Here is a 19,185-nt window from a genome sequence, read left to right as displayed (position 1 = left end):
ACTAGCACAAGGTTTTAGCACTACAATGATTATAAAAGAATGTGCATATATTAATTCCTTCCTATTCTCTCTCTAGTAAAAGAAGGGCAGAGATTGAATGTGGGACTAATCCAGAAAGGCTGAATGCTGATAAGTTTTTTATTTAAAATTCAAGGGGGCTGCAAAGTAAGTGACTTGTGTCAGAGTGCACCAACCGCCAAGTTTAAAAATGACTATCTCAAAAAAATAAAACAAAAAACAAAACAAAACCAACTGTCTCTTGGATCACAATGCTTAGAGCCTCATTTTAATTCCCTGGTATCAGGAAAATTTGTCAGTTTATGCTTCAATTTCTACCCATGTAAAATAGTACGTCTCAGTTATTCCATTGAGATGATATGGTATGAATTGGGATGGAAAAAATGGAAGATGTTTTTAACCATTGCAAATGCCCCGAATGCATCTAAAACGCTAAGAGTTGGGAAAAGAATGTTTTCATAAAGTAGTTTTATAAATTAGTTGTAAAGCAGTAATAAAAGAAAGTACCAGTAAAGCTGATTTGGAATTGTGTAATATGAAATTGTATTCAGTAAATTAGTGGTATGAGGGGAATTTCTGAGATGATGGTCCTTTGTTTCATTCTGAGTGTGGTTTTCATTGTAGCAGTTTACTATTAACTTCAAGCTTCTCTTAACCATTTCAAATGAAATATTTGTTTTAACAGGCCCAGCATGAAATTGGTAAAATTCAGAAAAGGAGATAGTGTGGGCCTGCGCCTGGCTGGTGGAAATGATGTTGGAATATTTGTAGCTGGTGTTCTAGAAGATAGCCCTGCAGCCAAAGAAGGCTTAGAAGAGGGTGATCAAATTCTCAGGGTATGTCAGTATATCAGAGATGCGGTTTGAAAGTACTTAGATCTTTAGAGAAAGACATCAAACACAGCAAACCTAATATTATAATTCAAATATAATCTTAGGTCACAGTCTCTTGAACCAAATAACCATTCAGATGAGGAATCCATCCAGTCTTTATTATACTAGCCTTGTCCCTTCACATTTCTGCATTTGCTCTCATTTACTGCTGTGATTATGTGTTACTACGGAGTGTGATCCTCTGATTTCATTTTAATCTCTGGTGTTCATAGAACTTAATAAAAAAAAAAGTCTTAGATATTATAATATCGACCAAGTAGTCTTTTTAAGTTCAACTAGACATTCAGGCTGACAAGACTGTCATGGGCCACAGCTTGCCATCCCAGGGGAGTGGTCCTTGCAGCAGTTCACATAGCCCTAGGGATGGCTCACGTGCAAGGAATTGGGGTGTCCATCAGGCAAATGTGTCAGCTGCCTTGGCTCCAAAGCTTCATACCCCACAAGAGGTAGGACCAGTTACAGGAGTCAGGAAGTCCAGCTTAGGTGTGGTCTCTTTTCTTTTGCTGTTGTTTTTCTGTCTATGCCATAAACGATGCTGTCTACTCATATAGTGCCATCTTTATCTGTCTCCTTAAAACATCCAAACCTTTTGGCAGATAAACTATGTCCCATTTTAACCAGAAGATCACATGTATTAAATGTGAGTTCCTATTTGCTCCACCTCTCCAGCTCAGACTGTCATTGTCACCTCTAGTCTGGTCTTCCTGCATTTGGTAACTCCTGCTCCATGTCCTGGATTCAGTCTCCTGCTCAGAATCTTGTTGTTCTGTTCATGTTTTTCTCTTTCCCTTTCCTCTGGCTCTTCATTTGTCCTCCACTGTTTTATTTTTTATTTTATTTCATTTTATTTTTACTTATTTTTATTGGAGTTCAATTTGCCAACATATAACATATCACCCAGTGCTCTCATCCCGTCAAGTGCCCCCCTCAGTGCCTGTCACCCAGTCACCCCAAACCCCCGCTCACCTCCTTTTCCACTACCCCTTGTTTGTTTCCTAGAGTTCGGAGTCTCTCTTGTTCTGTCACCCTTACTGATATTTCCACACAATTTCTCTCTTTTCCCCTTTATTCCCTTTCACTATTTTTTATATTCCCCAAATGAATGAGACCAAATAATGTTTGTCCTTCTCTGATGGACTAATTTCACTCAGCATAATACCTTCCAGTTCCATCCACGTCAAAGCAAATGGTGAGTATTTGTCATTTCTAATCACTGAGTAATATTCCATTGTATACACAGACCACATCTTCTTTATCCATTCATCTGTCAATGGACACTGAGGCTCCTTCCACAGTTTGGCTATTGTGGACATTGCTGCTATAAACATTGGGGTGCAGGTGTCCAGCTGTTTCACTGCATCTATATCTTTAGGGTAAATCTCCAGCAGTGCAATTGCTGGGTCGTAGGGCAGTTTTATTTTTAACTCTTTGAGGAACCTCCACACAGTTTTCCAGAGTGGCTGTACCACCAGTTCACATTCCCACCAACAGTGCAAGAGGGTTCCCCTTTCTCCACATCCTCTCCAACATTTGTTTCCTGTCTTGTGAATTTTCACCTTTCTCACTGGTATGAGGTGGTATCTCATTGTGGTTCTGATTTGTATTTCCCTGATGGCAAGTGATGCGGAGCTTTTTCTCATGTGCTTGTTGGGTAATGTCTATGTCTTTCTCTGTGAAATTTCTGTTCATGTCTTTTGCCCATTTCATGATTGGATTGTTTGTTTCTTTGGTGTTGAGTTTAATAAGTTCTTTATAGATCTTGGATATTAGCCCTTTATGTGATATGTCATTTGCAAATATCTTCTCCCATTCTGTAGGTTGTCTTTTAGTTTTGTTGACTGTTTCTTTTGCTGTGAGAAGCTTTTTATCTTGATGAAGTCCCAGTAATTCATTTTTGCTTTTCTTTCCCTTGCCTTCATAGATGTATCTTGCAAGAAGTTGTTGTGGCCAAGTTCAAAAAGGGTGCTGGCTGTGTTCTCCTCTAGGATTTTGATGGATTCTTGTCTCACATTTAGACCTTTCATCCATTTTGAGTTTATGTTTGTGTATAGTGTAAGAGAATGGTCTAGTTTCATTCTTTTCTGCACGTGGCTGTCCAATTTTCCCAGCACCATATATTGAAGAGACTGTCTTTTTTTCCAGTGAATAGTCTTTCCTGCTTTGTTGAGTATTAGTGGACCATAGAGTTGAGGGTCCATTTCTGGATTCTCTATTCTGTTCCATTGATCTATGTGTCTGTTTCTGTGCCAGTACCACACTGTCTTGATGATCACAGCTTTGTAGTACAACCTGAAATCTGGCATTGTGATGTCACCAGCTCTGGTTTTCTTTTTTAATATTCCCCTGGCTATTCAGGATCTTTTCTGATTCCACACAAATCTTAAGATGATTTGTTACGACTCTCTGAAGAGAATCCATGGTATTTTGATAGGGATTGCACTAAATGTGTAAATTTCCCTGGGTAGTAACATTGACATCTTCGCAATATTAATTCTTCCAATCCACGAGAATGGAATGTTTTCCATTTGCTTGTGTCTTCCTCCATTTTTTTCAGAAGTGTTCTGTAGTTTTTAGGGTGCAGTTTTTAGGGTATAGATCCTTTACCTCTTTGGTTAGGTTTATTCCTAGGTATCTTATTCTTTTGGGTGCAATTGTAAATGGGATTAACTCCTTAATTTCTCTTTCTTCAGTCTCATAGTTAGTGTGTAGAAATGCCACTGATTTCTGGGATCCCCACCAATACCAAGGAAATACAGACGATTTTAAAAACATATTATGAGCAGCTACATATACCAATAAATTAGGCAATCTAGAAGAAATGGACGCATTTCTGGAAAACCACAAACTACCGAAACTGGAACAGGAAGAAATAGAAAACCTAAACAGGCCGATAACCAGGGAGGAAATTGAAGCAGTCATCAAAAACCTCCTAAGACACAAAAGTACAGGGCCAGATGGCTTCCCAGGGGAAGATTCTATCAAATGTTTAAAGAAGAAACAACACCTATTCTACTAAAGCTGTTCCGAAAGATAGAAAGGGATGGAATACTTCTAAACTCTATGAGGCCAGCATCACCTTAATTCCAAAACCAGACAAAGATCCTACCAAAAAAGGTGAATTATAGACCAATATCCCTGATGAACACAGATGCAAAAATTCTCAACAAGATACTAGCCAATAGGATCCAATAGTACATTAAAAAGATTATTCACCATGACCAAGTGGGATTTATCCCTGGGATGCAAGGCTGGTTCAACAAAGCAATCAATGTGATAGATCATATCAACAAGAGAAAAAACAAGAACCATATGATCCTCTCAATAGATGCAGAGAAAGCATTTGACAAAATACAGCATCCATTCCTGATCAAAACTCTGATTCAGAGTGTAGGGATAGAGGGAACATTCCTCAGCATCTTAAAAGCCATCTATGAAAAGCCCACAGCAAATATCATTCTCAGTGGGGAAACACTGGGAGCCTTTCCCCGAAGGTCAGGAACACGACAGAGATGTCCACTCTTACCACTTCTATCCAACATAGTACTAGAAATCCTAGCCTCAGCAATCAGCAATCAACAAAAAGAAATAAAAGGCATTCAAATTGGCAAAGAAGTAGTCAAACTCTCCCTCTTCGCAGATGACTTGATACTGTACATAGAAAACCCAAAAGACTCCACCCCAAGATTGCTAGCACTCATACAGCAATCCTCCACTGTTTTCTTTCTTTCCTTTTGCTGTTGAAATTGTTGTCAGTATGGTGGAGTCCCTTCCCTTACTCCTTTTCAGTCATCACCATCATAAAGTTTTATAGTCTGACTTCTACCGTAACCACTACTGAATCTGACGTTTCATAAGCTATCACTGACCTAATGGGACCTTCAGCCCTCATTTTCCTTTCTTCCTTAGCTGTGTTTTGACTGTCTTAAGTAATCTTTCTTGAAGTGCTTTCTTCCTTGGATTCTATAACACTGTCATTCTGGTACTCCTTTAGTCTTTTACATTCTTTTCCAGCCTTCCCTTAATGGTTCATCTAAGGCTTGGATAATGTCAGCAGCCCCCTGCTTCTCTCTTGCTGTATAGTCTTCATCTTGGCTTTGAGGGCTCCTGTCAGTAGCCCACCATCAGAAACTTCATTTGGAGGTCCTGTCTTGAGCCCCCTCCTGCTTTTCAGCTGCCTGTGGGCGTTTCCCTCCTACTGTCCTTTCCTTTTAGACCTCCTGTAAAAGTCAAGGCGTCATCTTTGCCTTACTGGATTCCATCTGGCACTACTTTGATTCCTCCCAGTGATGTTATATTGTTCTCAGACACAACATGGAGAATGATGTTCATTGTAGTAAAGAAATGAAACCGACCTATCTCTTACCCACCTCATATGCTACTTGAAGTAATTAGGGCATACATACATTTGATTTTATTTTTTTAAAAGCTCTTATTTTCTTTTTTAAGTAAAGCGCTACTCCCAACAATGGGATTCAGACTCACAACCCTGAGATCAAAAGTCACTTGCTCTTATCAATTGAGCCAGGCAGGCATCCCTTATGTACATCATTTAAAAATTGTTTCTTAATAATTTGCTTTTGTTTTGTATCATAAAAGTAGTGCATGTTAATTTTTTTAATGTGGAAAATTTTTGAAAGCTAAACAGTTCTATCTGTAATCCTGTTTATAGTCATCAGTAACATTTTAAGTTTCCTTTGGCCTTTAAGAGCTTCTGATATAAGTATATCCTGACTTGGCAGACGTTGAGCCTACATCAAACAGATGATCTTACAGAGATGGGACAATGCATATACTTTTTTATTTTTTTTATTCATAGACACAGAGAGAGAGAGGCAGAGGGAGAAGCAGGCTTCATGCAGGGAGCCCGATATGAGACTCGATCCCGGGTCTCCAGGATCACACCGCAGGCTGCAGGCGGCACCAAACTGCTGTGCCACCGGGGCTGCCCTACTTTTTTTTTTTCTTTTTATCTCATTTCCTTCTGATTCCTTTTTCAGAGACTAGTAGAATATAAAATCTTTTTTCTAATTGAAGTATATTGGTATACAATATTATTACTTTAAAGTTATATTTGTGGGATTTATAATTTTCAAAATTTAAAGCCAGACCATTTATAATAACAAATATTTGGAATTAGGGATTGTCTTTTTTGGTTTAAATGGGTTAGATTGTGCAGTAGGTGATCTTAAATGTCAGGATGCATTGTGGCTACTCTTAAATTTATACCATCACTCAATTTATTTGGTTTCTACTTATTTTAAATTAGAGTATATTATTTTTCTCCAAAGGAAAGTTCATTTTTTCCCTCTTAAAGATGTGATATTTTCAGATTAGGTAAAGTCTGAGAGTCTTTGTTTTCTGTGTTAGATAAGTAATTTCATCATCTTAAAATATGGCCAAGAGCAATTTGTGAAATATATTTTAACAGGTAAACAATGTAGATTTCACAAACATCATAAGAGAAGAAGCCGTCCTTTTCCTACTCGACCTCCCTAAAGGAGAAGAAGTGACCATATTGGCTCAGAAGAAGAAAGATGGTGAGATACTGTCAGTAGAATGGAGAAAATCTGTAGAATTCTGAGAACTTAAATAGCGATTTTAATTTCCAATTTTTACTAAATCATTCAAAGTTGAGTAATAAATGAATTTGTTCATCTCAGAGGGAGTTTAAATCACTTAGAGGCACAGTCTTACACATGGCTTATTAGAAAGCGCGATAATAGAACCAATCTTTATAGCATTTTAGTTTAAGAGGAATGCCATCCAGCCCTCACAAGGCATAGAAAGATCCTAGTTATTAGTTATCAGAACCATACAAAAGTATATGGTTAGCTTCCAAAGTTTTTACTGATGTTGTCTAAAGAATATATTTTTGTTAGCATTAAAGAAAATGCCTAATTTTCTTTGATTAGGCTGATAAGCTTTTCATTTAGAACACGGTTTCTCACCGTCAGTACTGTTGTCGTTTTGAGCCAAATAATTTTTTGTAGGGCTGACCCATGTATTGTCAGGGTGATTAGAAACATCCCTGGCCTCTACCCACTAGATGCCAGTAGTATATATACCAGATATTGGTATATGTCTCCAGATATTGCCAAATGTCCCTTGGTGAGCAAAATTACCCTCGTTTGAGAACCACTTATAGAAAATGGGAATATCTGTAGTATTTGCAGCAAAACTAAGATGATATAAATACCACCATGAATGGTTTTGAACAAGTTGCTTGATCTGTTTCTGCAGTACTTTCCTCATCTGCAAAATGGAGGTGCTAAGCATTCCTGTTTTGAGGTAATGGTGCTGTATATGAGATAGAATGCCTAATGCATTACTTCACATAGAGGAAGGATTCAACATACATTGAATACCATTGGTTTTGCTATTACCACAGCATCTTCACATAATCTCTTCAGATTAATTTCTTATCTTATTAGCTATTGATAATGTTTTTGTTTTGATTCCTTTTAGTTTATCGTCGCATTGTAGAATCAGATGTGGGAGATTCTTTCTATATTAGAACCCACTTTGAATATGAAAAGGAATCTCCCTACGGACTTAGTTTTAACAAAGGAGAGGTGTTTCGTGTTGTGGATACCTTGTACAATGGGAAACTAGGCTCTTGGCTCGCTATTCGAATTGGCAAAAATCATAAAGAAGTAGAACGAGGCATCATCCCTAATAAGAACAGGTATGAATATTTGGATACTTCTATAGAACAAGTTAAGTAAATGATGATGGAAGACTTGAATCCCCCTGGGAAATTTTGGCAATGTAAAGAATTAGTTTTCATTGTAGTCACCATATCTATGACTGACTTAGTTGTATAAACTCCTTTAATTTAATTCATTATATTTTATTATTTCTGTATTTATTTATTTACTTGAAGTGGGCTCCATGTGGAGCTCCATGTGGAGACCAACTTGGGGCTTGAGCTCACGACCTGGAGATCATGACCTAAACCGAGATCAAGAGACGGATGATTGAGTCCCCCAGATGCTGCGAAACTTCTTTATTTTAGTTTAGCCATTAAGATTTAATCTGCATGTGAAGTTCTGTCCAGTATTTTGACATTTTGTTTCATCTATGGGTCTTTTTCCATTTTATTTTTTTTAATATATTTTAAATATATTTATCCATCTTCTATTCTCTATTTTATCCTTCCTTGTCCAGGGCTGAGCAGTTAGCCAGTGTACAGTACACACTTCCAAAAACAGCTGGGGGAGACCGTGCTGACTTCTGGAGATTCCGGGGTCTTCGCAGCTCCAAGAGAAATCTTCGAAAGAGTAGAGAGGATTTGTCAGCTCAGCCAGTTCAAACAAAGTTTCCAGCCTATGAAAGAGTTGTTCTTCGAGAAGGTAGTTTATTTTTTACAGATTAATCTTCATACACTTTAATGTCAATATGCTTAGGAAAGAAAACGTATAAACTATGTTATTTTTTCTTTGAATTTCTCCCCAGCTGGATTTCTGAGGCCTGTAACTATCTTTGGACCCATAGCTGATGTTGCCAGAGAAAAGCTGGCAAGAGAAGAACCAGATATTTATCAGATTGCAAGTAAGTAGCCTTAAGACTAACTTAGATGAAGTTGAGGGTGTTAACCTTATTAGGTACTCCTCCAAAAGATGGGTCTGATCCATTCACTTAATAGAAATAAAACTTTCTATAAGTGAAAATTTGCAGTTTATCCAGTTTGAGTGATTGTGTCCTAGTTCCCTTTAATAGTTAAAATTATTACCATTTACAAAGCTCTGGGCTTCATATGAAAATTGCACATGATCTTGTTTAATAAATCCTGTGACAATAACACCATGCTGTAAGTAGTAGAGTATTGATGCTGAGCAGCTTGAGTCTTAGGTGGTCAGGACCGTCACCAACCAACCTCTTTAAACTTTCCTTATGACACCCAGCTAATGAGTCCCAAAACTCCAATATGAACCCATCCCTTACTGACTCCAATCCAGTGCTTTCAGTCACTGAGCTGACAGAAATACTCAAGTGTATAAAAAGGATAATAAAAGCATGATTCATGCCATCAGTTATTATTTAGGCATTTACAGTAAGTTAGTGTTAAATATAAATATTGAAGATGTAGTGCCGTAAATGCCTAAGAGATTTTGCTTGCAGATTCTTTTATTATTTATTTAACTTAGCTGTTGTGGTAGTTTAAATATACAGACTTAGTTATGACCACTTTGGTTTGCTTTAAGCTATATGTAAAAACTTACACTCTCCCCCACAATTATAGAAATAGTGTCTATTTGGAAAGCTTAGAAAATTAATTTTGACATATATTATCATCGTCATCCTAATTTTATCCTGTCGTATTTTCTTCCACCCTACCACCCTTTGTAAGCAAACTTTTGTGTGGAGCTTTATTTATTGTTTTCCTTCTTAATAGATAATACCTTATTTTTTTTATTACCCATTCTGCAACCAGATTTTGGATGATTAGCCTCTGTTTACATAGGTCGTTTCAGTTTTATATTTTCATAAAGGATGCAGAAATCTATTTATTTGCTTGTTTCTGCTATGCTTTGTTTCTCAAAGTATTTAAATCCTTAGGAATATAGCTTTTCCTGTATTTATGGTAATTTTTTTAGAATTCCCAAATATAGGCAGGAATGAACCATAGGACATGAGCATTTTCTGATTACTGCTATGTGTGATCGCTCGTGCTTTCTGAAGGGTTGTGCCTTCATAGCTGTCGTTCCTACTGTCACTAGATGAGACCCTCATTAACATAAGTTTTAATTTAAAAAATCAGAACATTACCTTTTTATTATATTGCTTTAGGTTGTTGGTAAAGTTGAATGAGGATATTTATTTCATGAAACTGAGAAAATCTGCAGACAAATGATAGTAAAATTTAAGCAAGTTTAGAAAATGTTTATTTCTGATTCCTCATTCAGTTTATTTTTTTCAGAAGAGGTTTTTTGGGTCATCATTTGTAGGTAACATTTGGCCTGAAGAAGTTGCTGGTAACCCCACCCATAACCAAACTTAGGATTTTTAAATTTAGGAAAAATAAGTGTGAAGATTTGTAAAGCTCTGCCTGAGGGAGTAATTGATTGCTTTAATTGGGTTTATTCTATGTTTAAGCCAGGTATTTATTTATTTTATTTTATTTTATTTTATTTTATTTATTTATTTATTTTTTTAAGGAATCCAACTTGGTTTCCTTTTTTCTTTTTTTTTTTTTTTCTTTTTTTTTTTTAATTTATTTATGATAGAGAGAGGCAGAGACATAGGCAGAGAGAAGCAGGCTCCACGCACCGGGAGCCCGATGTGGGATTCGATCCCGGGTCTCTAGGATCGCGCCCTGGGCCAAAGGCAGGCGCCAAACCTCTGCGCCACCCAGGGATCCCAAGCCAGGCTTTTAAAAAGAGGATTCAGATAGGTTAGTTATGTACCCTTTCTGAGTCCAACGAGAGTCTTTTTTTTTTTTTTTTTGTATTTTTTTTTATTGAAGTTCGATTGAGAGTCTTTTTTGTTAAAGAATTAGTAGTATTTTCTCCAACCAGAACTCCTGGTTAATCCCTCTCTCTAATTCTCTGTTCACCAGATTTGAAATTCTGCCATGTTTGCTCGTGGAGCTTTATCTTATGATAGTCTCGTTCTCTAGAGTCATTCAGCTTGTCCTGCAGTGTAACCTTTGTTCTTCCAAATCTCTGATTTTGTCTGATCAGAAACACCAGAGCCCCTCTTTGTCTTTCAAGCTTTCCTTGTGACCAGAGTCAGAAATAGTGATGTGCCTTTTTAGTGAAGAACTTCATGTAAATTGGACCTCTGAGATTTTTGGTTTAGTAACTAGCTCAAGCTGCATTTGGCATATTATACACCAGTAGGCAGGGACAGGTTGCCAGTATGAAACCACCGGCTGTCTGTTACAAATTGACAGCCTTCTCTGCTCCCAGGTTCCCCTTTGTATTGCTATAAAAAAAGGCCTCTAACTTAGAACTCCCCAGCCAGGCTGCTAGAGCATTGTTGCTGATGGACTGTGGACCTGCCCAGGTATTGATTTCATCAGTCCCCAGTGGCTGAATGGGACAGAACTCAGAAGAGGCCTCCTCAGTTTATCTCTATTATCTGTACAAGTAATGCCATTTTTGTTGTGTGTCATCATGTGCAAAACATTTGGAAATAGTGCCATGCCAAACCATACTAGAACATTAGGCAAAACAAAAAATGTCCACACATATATCTTTTTACATCTTTTTTAATGTCTTTTTCTAGAACATTGAAGTAGTTAGAAGAGAATATAAAAAAAATGTGTATTAAAACTTACATTATTGCAAGTTTAAATATTTATACCAAAATAGAATTTATAATTTTATTTTCCTTTAATGAAAGCAAGCTTATCAGTATTATTTCTAAATCTTCTTTTTAAAATCTCATTTTCATTTGAAAGAATTGCCATATTTAACAATTTTTCTTGACCAAGTGACAGTCTTAAATAATTTTTACTCTTCACTTACTGATTCTATTTAAAATCTTGGTATTTTTTTTATTGTAGATTATTAATTTTGATCTTTCAAACATAATGTAGCAAAGTATTACTTGACTGCTGAGTATTTTTGGCACCCCACTGAATACTGCTCCTGAAGTGAGCATCTCATTTGCCTTCTCTAATCCCAGAATTGTGGGGCATCCTTAATCTAACCCAGGGGCACTCAGCCAGGGGTAGTTCTACCCCATCCAGGGTACTAGCCAGTCCTGGAGACATTTTTATTGGGCACAATGTGGACAAAAGGCATGTAGCAGGAGGAGGCTAGAAATGCTGCTGAACAGGCCATAGTGCACAGGATAGATCCTATAACTGTTACAGAGCCCAACGTGTCAGTAGTGCCCAGTGGTTGAGAAACTGTGGTCTAACCAATGGAAATTTGATGTTTTGTTTTTGTCCTGATACCATGAATAGAAAGTGAACCACGAGATGCTGGAACTGATCAACGTAGCTCTGGTATTATTCGTCTTCATACAATAAAACAAATAATAGATCAGGTAAGTTATTAAAAATTGACCTATTTCATTATAAACTGTGAATGTTGTGTTTTTGAGTGCGATGGACTTCAGTTAATTTAGAATTAGAGAAGTAGCATTTCTAAAATTATTACTTGTCTACCATAAGAAGATAAAGCCCCTATTGAAGGGCATTGCAATAACAACTTTCAAGGAAACAATATTACATGCATTAAAGGACATTTACATTGATAGGGAATATGTTGTTACTCTACAAGATCATATCAGGAACATTAAATTCGTATGCTCTTTTTCACTTTACAGAACACAGATAATGCTGTCAACTTGCAAGTATTGGGGCTATCTTAAAGTGAGCTAATGAAGCTTTTTGTTTTGTTTTGTTTTTAATTGGGCTAGAAATTGTATTGAATTAGCTTCTGGTTACAAGTTTTTCTAACATGTACTCTTGAGATGTTTTGGAGCCCAATTAGAGGTCCATTACCATTGGAACGTAGTCTAGGCTGTGACTTTCTTGGAAGGTGATGATTCTTAATTGTTATCTTGTGTCCTTGTTTATTTTTTTCTCTGTGTCTCCAGGACAAACATGCTTTATTAGATGTAACACCAAATGCAGTTGATCGTCTGAATTATGCCCAGTGGTATCCAATTGTAGTATTCCTTAACCCTGATTCTAAGCAAGGTGTGAAAACTATGAGGATGAGGCTATGCCCAGAATCTCGAAAAAGTGCCAGGAAATTATATGAACGGTCTCATAAACTTCGTAAAAATAATCACCATCTTTTTACAAGTGAGTATATTAAAGGCCTTCATTTAGTTTAAAATGCCTGGGCAACAATATGTAGACAAAAATACTGTGGTGTTCAAATGCCAAAAGCTATTTATAACCTTTGCCTTGGAAAACCTCCTATTATGTTGACCACTGCTGTTTGCGTGGAAGAAAATGTACAGTGCCAAAATAGAAATTTCAAAGGTGTGTGTCTTCAGACATTATCTTTCAAATAACTAAGAAATGATGGTTGAGCTGATGCATGCTGGATCGACTGAATTCTGGCTTTGACCATGTTCTAATCGTAAAACAATGCTGTTAATTTATTTTCAGCTACAATTAACTTAAATTCAATGAATGATGGTTGGTATGGTGCATTGAAAGAAGCAATTCAGCAGCAACAGAACCAGTTGGTATGGGTTTCTGAGGGAAAGGTAAGAAACTTCCTGTTATTTAATGCTTTTAATAGATGATATGACCAATCTGAGATGCCTTTGAGTTACCATTGTTTTCTAACTAGATCAACATATTAGAGTACTTTGGGGAGAGTTTACTTTTAAATTTTTATAATTTGTAGGGATTGTGAAAGTTGTTTTTGATAGTAAAAGATTCTGAAATTTCCCCACCTATTTAATTACCACTTCAGGTGTGCTCTCTCAGAGTTTTCCAATGCTAATAAAAGAGTAAGGTTGAGTTCTGGCTCTGTCCCTCCTTGTCTGACTGAGGAATGACTTAGACCCTGGCTTCAGTTTCCTCCTCTGAAAATGAGGAGAGTTGAGTGAGCTAGGTCCTTGTTTCCTAGAGTGCTGTCTCTGCACACAAGATTCAGCACTTGGTCTGAAAGAACAAGGCATTCTAAAGGCAAGTAATGGCTGGGAAATACTCTACAGAGGGGCAGCACTGTATCCACCAGCATAGGAAGGGCTTTGAGAAGTGAGTAAAGAACATATTTTATTACTTTGTTTATCTTGGGAATCTTTTTCCTGCTTAGCACTTGTTCATATTGTTATAGCATACTAAGAAATGTTGGACAGAGCAGTAATCTCCTTTTTAGATACAAATTCAGATTTTTATATACATTCAAATGGCCATCTTTAAAATAACTCCTTTCTATTCCCAGTCTTTCTGGTTTTATTGCAGTCTTTGATGGGAAAGGTGTGTTCATTTTTTTGGGCAAATTAATACAGCTGAGAGAAACTTTTGTTTTTAATATCTTTTACCTTCGGTGTAATATTAATATGTTTTAGTTGCTAGAGAAGATTGAAAATATCTCTGATTTTTTGTTTCAATTTTTTATATTTCCTTGTTGGCTTGTTTTTTGTTGTGTTTTGCCCCTGCATGGCCCCTACTTTCCTCTGCCTGGCTATGGCTACAGATGCTCTGGCAATGCATGCTGCATGCTTAGGACCACCACACCCTTTATCCAGAAAACACAACCTCTGCAAGAAGAGATGCTAAATGTTTGCATCTAGAGGTCGTATCTGGTCTGCTGTTCCCAACCCGGTATTATTATTGTGTCAGAATTGTGGTTTTTCTCATCAGTACCACTTTGGGGGATGCACTCTGTATAGTTAATTAGACCACTCTGAATAACTAGCATATCAGCTAGGACACTTGACAAATGGAGGTAGAAAAAACCCACTGCATCACTTTACAGAAACACACTATTATTTTTACTCATGTGGCATTTTATACAAAGGATCACAGTCCTTTCCATACTAATCTGTAAAAACACAATTCTTTTAGCAGCTTTTGTCAGGGTAGGATGGTTGATAATAACTAGTGACTGATTAGGTTTTATAAACCTGAAATGAAATTAGTTTATAAATGCACAAAGTATGCTGTCTGCCTATCTGAGGGTTTTTTTTAATCCACAAATCTTAATTTTCTGTGATTTCTTTTTGTGATATTATTGTGTGCTTCCTGTCTTTGCTTGGATTTAAAAATATAGGTCTAACTCACCCCAACTTTTTATGTGAGGAAAAACAGATCATTTATTATTAGATTGATGCATTTTGTAAATCAGAATAGCTTGTTACACTTTAAATCAAACTTGATAGATCTCCTGCCCCTTCTATTCAAGTATAATAATAATAGATTCTTAAACTAAAACCACATCATTTCACATTGACTTTCCTGAGCAAACTACTCTGGTCTAATTGCTAGGAAGAATTCTTTTTTGCAAGATCTGACACAGTCTTATACCCTACTAAACCAAGAAAAGTCATCCTGAGACTTTCTTAACATGTAGGCATATGTCATTTCTTGGTTCAAAGCAACCCATGGTTCTTGCTCACTTGTGCATTTCATACCACTGCAAAAGCTATGTAGGTTGGTGAATTCCAAGTCAGTTCTTCCCTAAGGACTTAAATATTTCCTTGGCTGGCTGCTGGGTTATAGTCTTCCAGAACCCTGGCAAGTTAAAGGTTACAGTAGATAGCAAAAAGACTTCTCTTCTGCAGCGGCCATTATAGAATTGAGAACCCATTGAGATTTCAATGAGAGAGACTCTGCTATAACTTACAGCCCTGGAATTCTCACTCCCTGAGCCCAGCAGGTTCTCTGTTGAAAACCAGAGCCCCTGGGGTGTCTGACATACCTTAGTCTTTCATATCTGGAGAGCAATACTCAGTGTCAAGCTTTTGAGAGAGCCAGGTATAAGACTGTGTGGAATGTTCCATTCAGGCTACTCAAGCCTTATGTTTGTCCTTCAGCCTGTGCTAAAATGGAAGAAGGATTATCTGAATTCTGGATTCCAGATCCTTCAGCGCTCATGCCCAGCTGGGCACAGTGTCCACCAGGCAAGATCTTCAGGGACTGTACTAATTAATCCAGGTACTAGTTTCAAACTAGTATCTAAATGACAGCCTGTTGATGCAACTCTTTAGATTCTTTTCCCTGGAATGCTTCTCATTTTCTTTCTAGTCTACTCAGAAGATAATGTAGACTAATAAAAACCAACTCTGCTCTTAATTACTTAGAAAAGAGAAACATTATTGCATTTCTCCCTCACCATCCACTGGATACTACATCTGTGAAAAATAATAAAGACAATAATTCTTAATTTAATCAGGCAACCAGTACTTAGATGATGCTTTTCCATTGTGTTTTACAAAAACTTGAAGGTCAAATACCAACTTTAAAAAGTCATTTTCTTAATATATATATTTATATGTATTTGTAAGGTCTTATGCAACTTGAACTGTGGCATTTATTTTCATAGTTACTCTTACATGAGCTGTTTTGTCAGTGTGTCCTTGTTTCTGTGAGTTTGGTTTAGCCGGATTCTCCCTCTTCACCTTGCTTTGGGCTGATAAACTAGTGACTGATTAGGTTTTGTAAACCTGAGTGGTGTCAGGGTTCCTTCGTTGACTTCTGGGGCTGAGCCTCAGAGTCCAGCTTTGTCATGGCTAACCAGCCAACATTTCATTCTTCCAAGCCCTTCAGATCTCAAAGGATGCTCTGTGTGTCTGCATGTGTGCTTGTACAATCTTCTTGACCTTTCCTCACCAGAAGTTTTGAGAAATAGATGTGATTTCTCCAAAGAAAAATATCCTTTTCAATCTCCCTTGTAAAATAAAGGCCATCTCTTAAAGAACTACTGAATAAAATTTTTAATTTACTTTTATTTGACCCAGGCGGATGGTGCTACAAGTGATGACCTTGATTTGCATGATGATCGTCTCTCCTACCTGTCAGCCCCAGGTAGTGAATACTCAATGTATAGCACGGACAGTAGACACACTTCTGACTATGAAGACACAGATACAGAAGGCGGGGCCTACACTGATCAAGAACTAGATGAAACTCTTAATGATGAGGTTGGGACTCCACCGGAGTCTGCCATTACACGGTCCTCTGAGCCTGTAAGAGAGGACTCCTCTGGAATGCATCATGAAAACCAAACATATCCTCCTTATTCACCACAAGCGCAGCCACAACCAATTCATAGAATAGACTCCCCTGGATTTAAAACAGCTTCTCAACAGGTAAGCAGCAAGCATTCAACGTTTTGTAGTTAGAGGTGCATTATTAAGTTTTAGAATGTGGTGATTGAGTTGAAGAATATATTATTTTGTCCTTTCTTCAGATTAAGAATTAATCTTTAATTTCAATTTGAGAATACCGAGGACTTAATTCTAAACTTTGTGTGTTCGTCTTACACAGCAGTATACTGAATATTTTTTTTAAATAAGGATGTGAGGTTATAGTTTTGTTATTCAGCACACTAAAATGTATGTCTACCAGCCCCTATAAATGGAAGTGGGAAGTTAGCAATAAAGAGAAGCACTATATTTAAAATATTTTAAACACTTCACAGAAAGCAGAAGCCTCATCTCCAGTCCCTTACCTTTCGCCTGAAACAAACCCAGCATCATCAACCTCTGCTGTTAACCATAATGTAACTTTAACTAATGTCAGACTGGAGGGGCCTACCCCAGCTCCTTCTACTTCTTACTCACCACAAGCTGATTCTTTAAGAACACCAAGCACTGAGGCAGCTCACATAATGCTAAGAGATCAAGAGCCATCATTGCCGTCGCATGTAGAGCCAGCAAAGGTACCTGTGCTGCAGTGTTGCCTTCATTTGTCGCTCTCCATCAGTCTAGCACACAATCATTTTTGCTTTGCCCTTTGAGTGTTCCTTTTGCTTTTTTACTGTGGGCTTACACACCATAGTGCTTTTGAATCAATTATGAATCATTTCAGTTTTGTAGTTTGCATGGCTTCTGGTGGTATAATGATCATTTGAAAATAGGCCTTTTAATTGGGATTTGTGCTTAATGTTTGTATTACTTTTATTTTTTGGCTTTCAGTATTTTCCAGAATTCCTTATAGTATGTAGTTGTGACTTACCATAAACATTTTTGTGTTTTGTAAATTATGGTGTCTATAAATTTTCTTTATGATTTTTATTTTTGGTGTCCAAATCAAGTGGAATCAGTAGTCAGTGTATTGCTTTTGTACTAAATTTAATAATTATCTTTAACTCACTTTTCATTTAGAACATGCTAAAACATAAAAGCCCCCCTACCTGCATTATTAAATTTTGAGCTTTCACTTCAACTAGCTTTCTCACTAATCTCTTTCTTGTCTTGGGAATAAATGGTAGAACGTGCCATTTTCATATATCAAATTCTTCTATTTTTGTCTATTAAAATAGACTAGAATTGAAAACAAGCCTTTGTACTGAACCGTGAATTTTTTACACAGGTGTATAGAAAAGATCCCTATCCTGAGGAAATGATGAGACAGAACCATGTTTTGAAACAGCCAGCTGTTGGTCACCCAGGGCAGAGGCCAGACAAAGAGCCTAATCTGAGCTATGAATCCCAACCCCCATATGTAGAAAAACAGGCCAACAGAGACCTCGAGCAGCCCACATACAGATACGACTCCTCAAGCTATACAGACCAGTTTTCTCGAAACTATGATCATCGTCTCCGCTATGAAGAGCGCATTCCCACATATGAAGAGCAGTGGTCATATTACGATGACAAACAGCCCTACCAGCCTCGGCCTTCTCTTGATAATCAGCACCCTCGGGACCTTGACTCCAGACAGCATCCAGAAGAGTCCTCAGAAAGAGGGTATTACCCACGTTTTGAAGAGCCAGCCCCTCTGTCCTATGACAGCAGACCACGCTATGACCAGCCACCTAGAACCTCTACCCTACGGCACGAAGAGCAACCAACTCCTGGATATGACATGCATAACAGATACAGACCAGAAGCGCAGTCCTATTCTTCAGCAGGCCCTAAGGCATCTGAACCGAAGCAGTATTTTGACCAGTACCCACGAAGTTACGAGCAAGTACCATCACAGGGATTTTCCTCGAAAGCCGGCCACTATGAGCCTCTCCATGGTGCTGCGGTTGTCCCTCCTCTAATACCCGCATCTCAACATAAGCCAGAAGTTCTGCCTTCAAATACCAAACCTCTGCCTCCACCCCCAACTCTGACTGAAGAGGAGGAAGATCCAGCAATGAAACCCCAGTCTGTACTCACTAGAGTAAAAATGTTTGAAAACAAAAGATCTGCATCATTGGAGAACAAGAAGGATGAAAACCACACCGCTGGTTTTAAGGTAAGCATGTAACCATGCCTTTTCTGCCTTGGACTCCTGGGCACATTTGGTGAAGGAACAATTCAGAATGCTTTGTCACTCTCCCTCCCCTGCTTAAATGAAGCCTCTTTTGCAATTATCTGTTCTTGGGGCATGTTTGTGTTCTGTTTTGCAGCCTCCAGAGGTAGCTTCTAAACCTCCAGGTGCTCCCATCATTGGTCCTAAACCCACTCCTCAGAATCAGTTCAGTGAACATGACAAAACACTGTACAGGTGGGTATGCTTTATGGTGTTTGTGGCCTACACCTGACTGGGAATCTGACACTTTCAGTCAGTGAAGAAGCCTTTTACTCTGTGAGGAGAGGAGAGGAGAGGAAGAGGGAGATGTTCTTGTTTGTCTTTAAATGAAAACTACCAGCCTTTCTAATTAATTGGTGGCCTTAGAAAGAAAAAGATCTTGATTAT

At 37.7% G+C, this 19,185-nt stretch overlaps 1 protein-coding gene across 27 annotated transcripts in view; it reads left to right on the top strand.

The window, feature by feature from the left end:
• TJP1 (tight junction protein 1) overlaps window positions 1–19,185 on the top strand; it is a 249,479-nt gene that overhangs the window by 212,436 nt on the left and 17,858 nt on the right. For 19 of the 27 annotated variants that reach the window (XM_072796252.1, XM_072796238.1, XM_072796228.1 and 16 more), the window contains 12 exons: window positions 704–854; window positions 6,340–6,448; window positions 7,377–7,596; window positions 8,079–8,263; window positions 8,367–8,462; window positions 11,827–11,909; window positions 12,465–12,675; window positions 12,988–13,088; window positions 16,293–16,643; window positions 16,976–17,215; window positions 17,869–18,741; window positions 18,896–18,993. In XM_072796252.1, the coding sequence (XP_072652353.1) occupies window positions 704–854; window positions 6,340–6,448; window positions 7,377–7,596; window positions 8,079–8,263; window positions 8,367–8,462; window positions 11,827–11,909; window positions 12,465–12,675; window positions 12,988–13,088; window positions 16,293–16,643; window positions 16,976–17,215; window positions 17,869–18,741; window positions 18,896–18,993 (2,718 nt within the window). The remainder of the gene's footprint in view (window positions 1–703; window positions 855–6,339; window positions 6,449–7,376; window positions 7,597–8,078; window positions 8,264–8,366; window positions 8,463–11,826; window positions 11,910–12,464; window positions 12,676–12,987; window positions 13,089–16,292; window positions 16,644–16,975; window positions 17,216–17,868; window positions 18,742–18,895; window positions 18,994–19,185) is intronic. The other 8 variants (XM_072796363.1, XM_072796348.1, XM_072796340.1 and 5 more) reach the window with 1 other exon arrangement.

This window comes from Canis lupus, chromosome 2, assembly GCF_048164855.1.
Source record: "Canis lupus baileyi chromosome 2, mCanLup2.hap1, whole genome shotgun sequence".
In the NCBI taxonomy this organism is placed as follows: domain Eukaryota; kingdom Metazoa; phylum Chordata; class Mammalia; order Carnivora; family Canidae; genus Canis; species Canis lupus.
The sequence above is the reverse complement of the archived record's forward strand: the minus strand, read 5'-3'. Positions and strand labels throughout refer to the sequence as shown.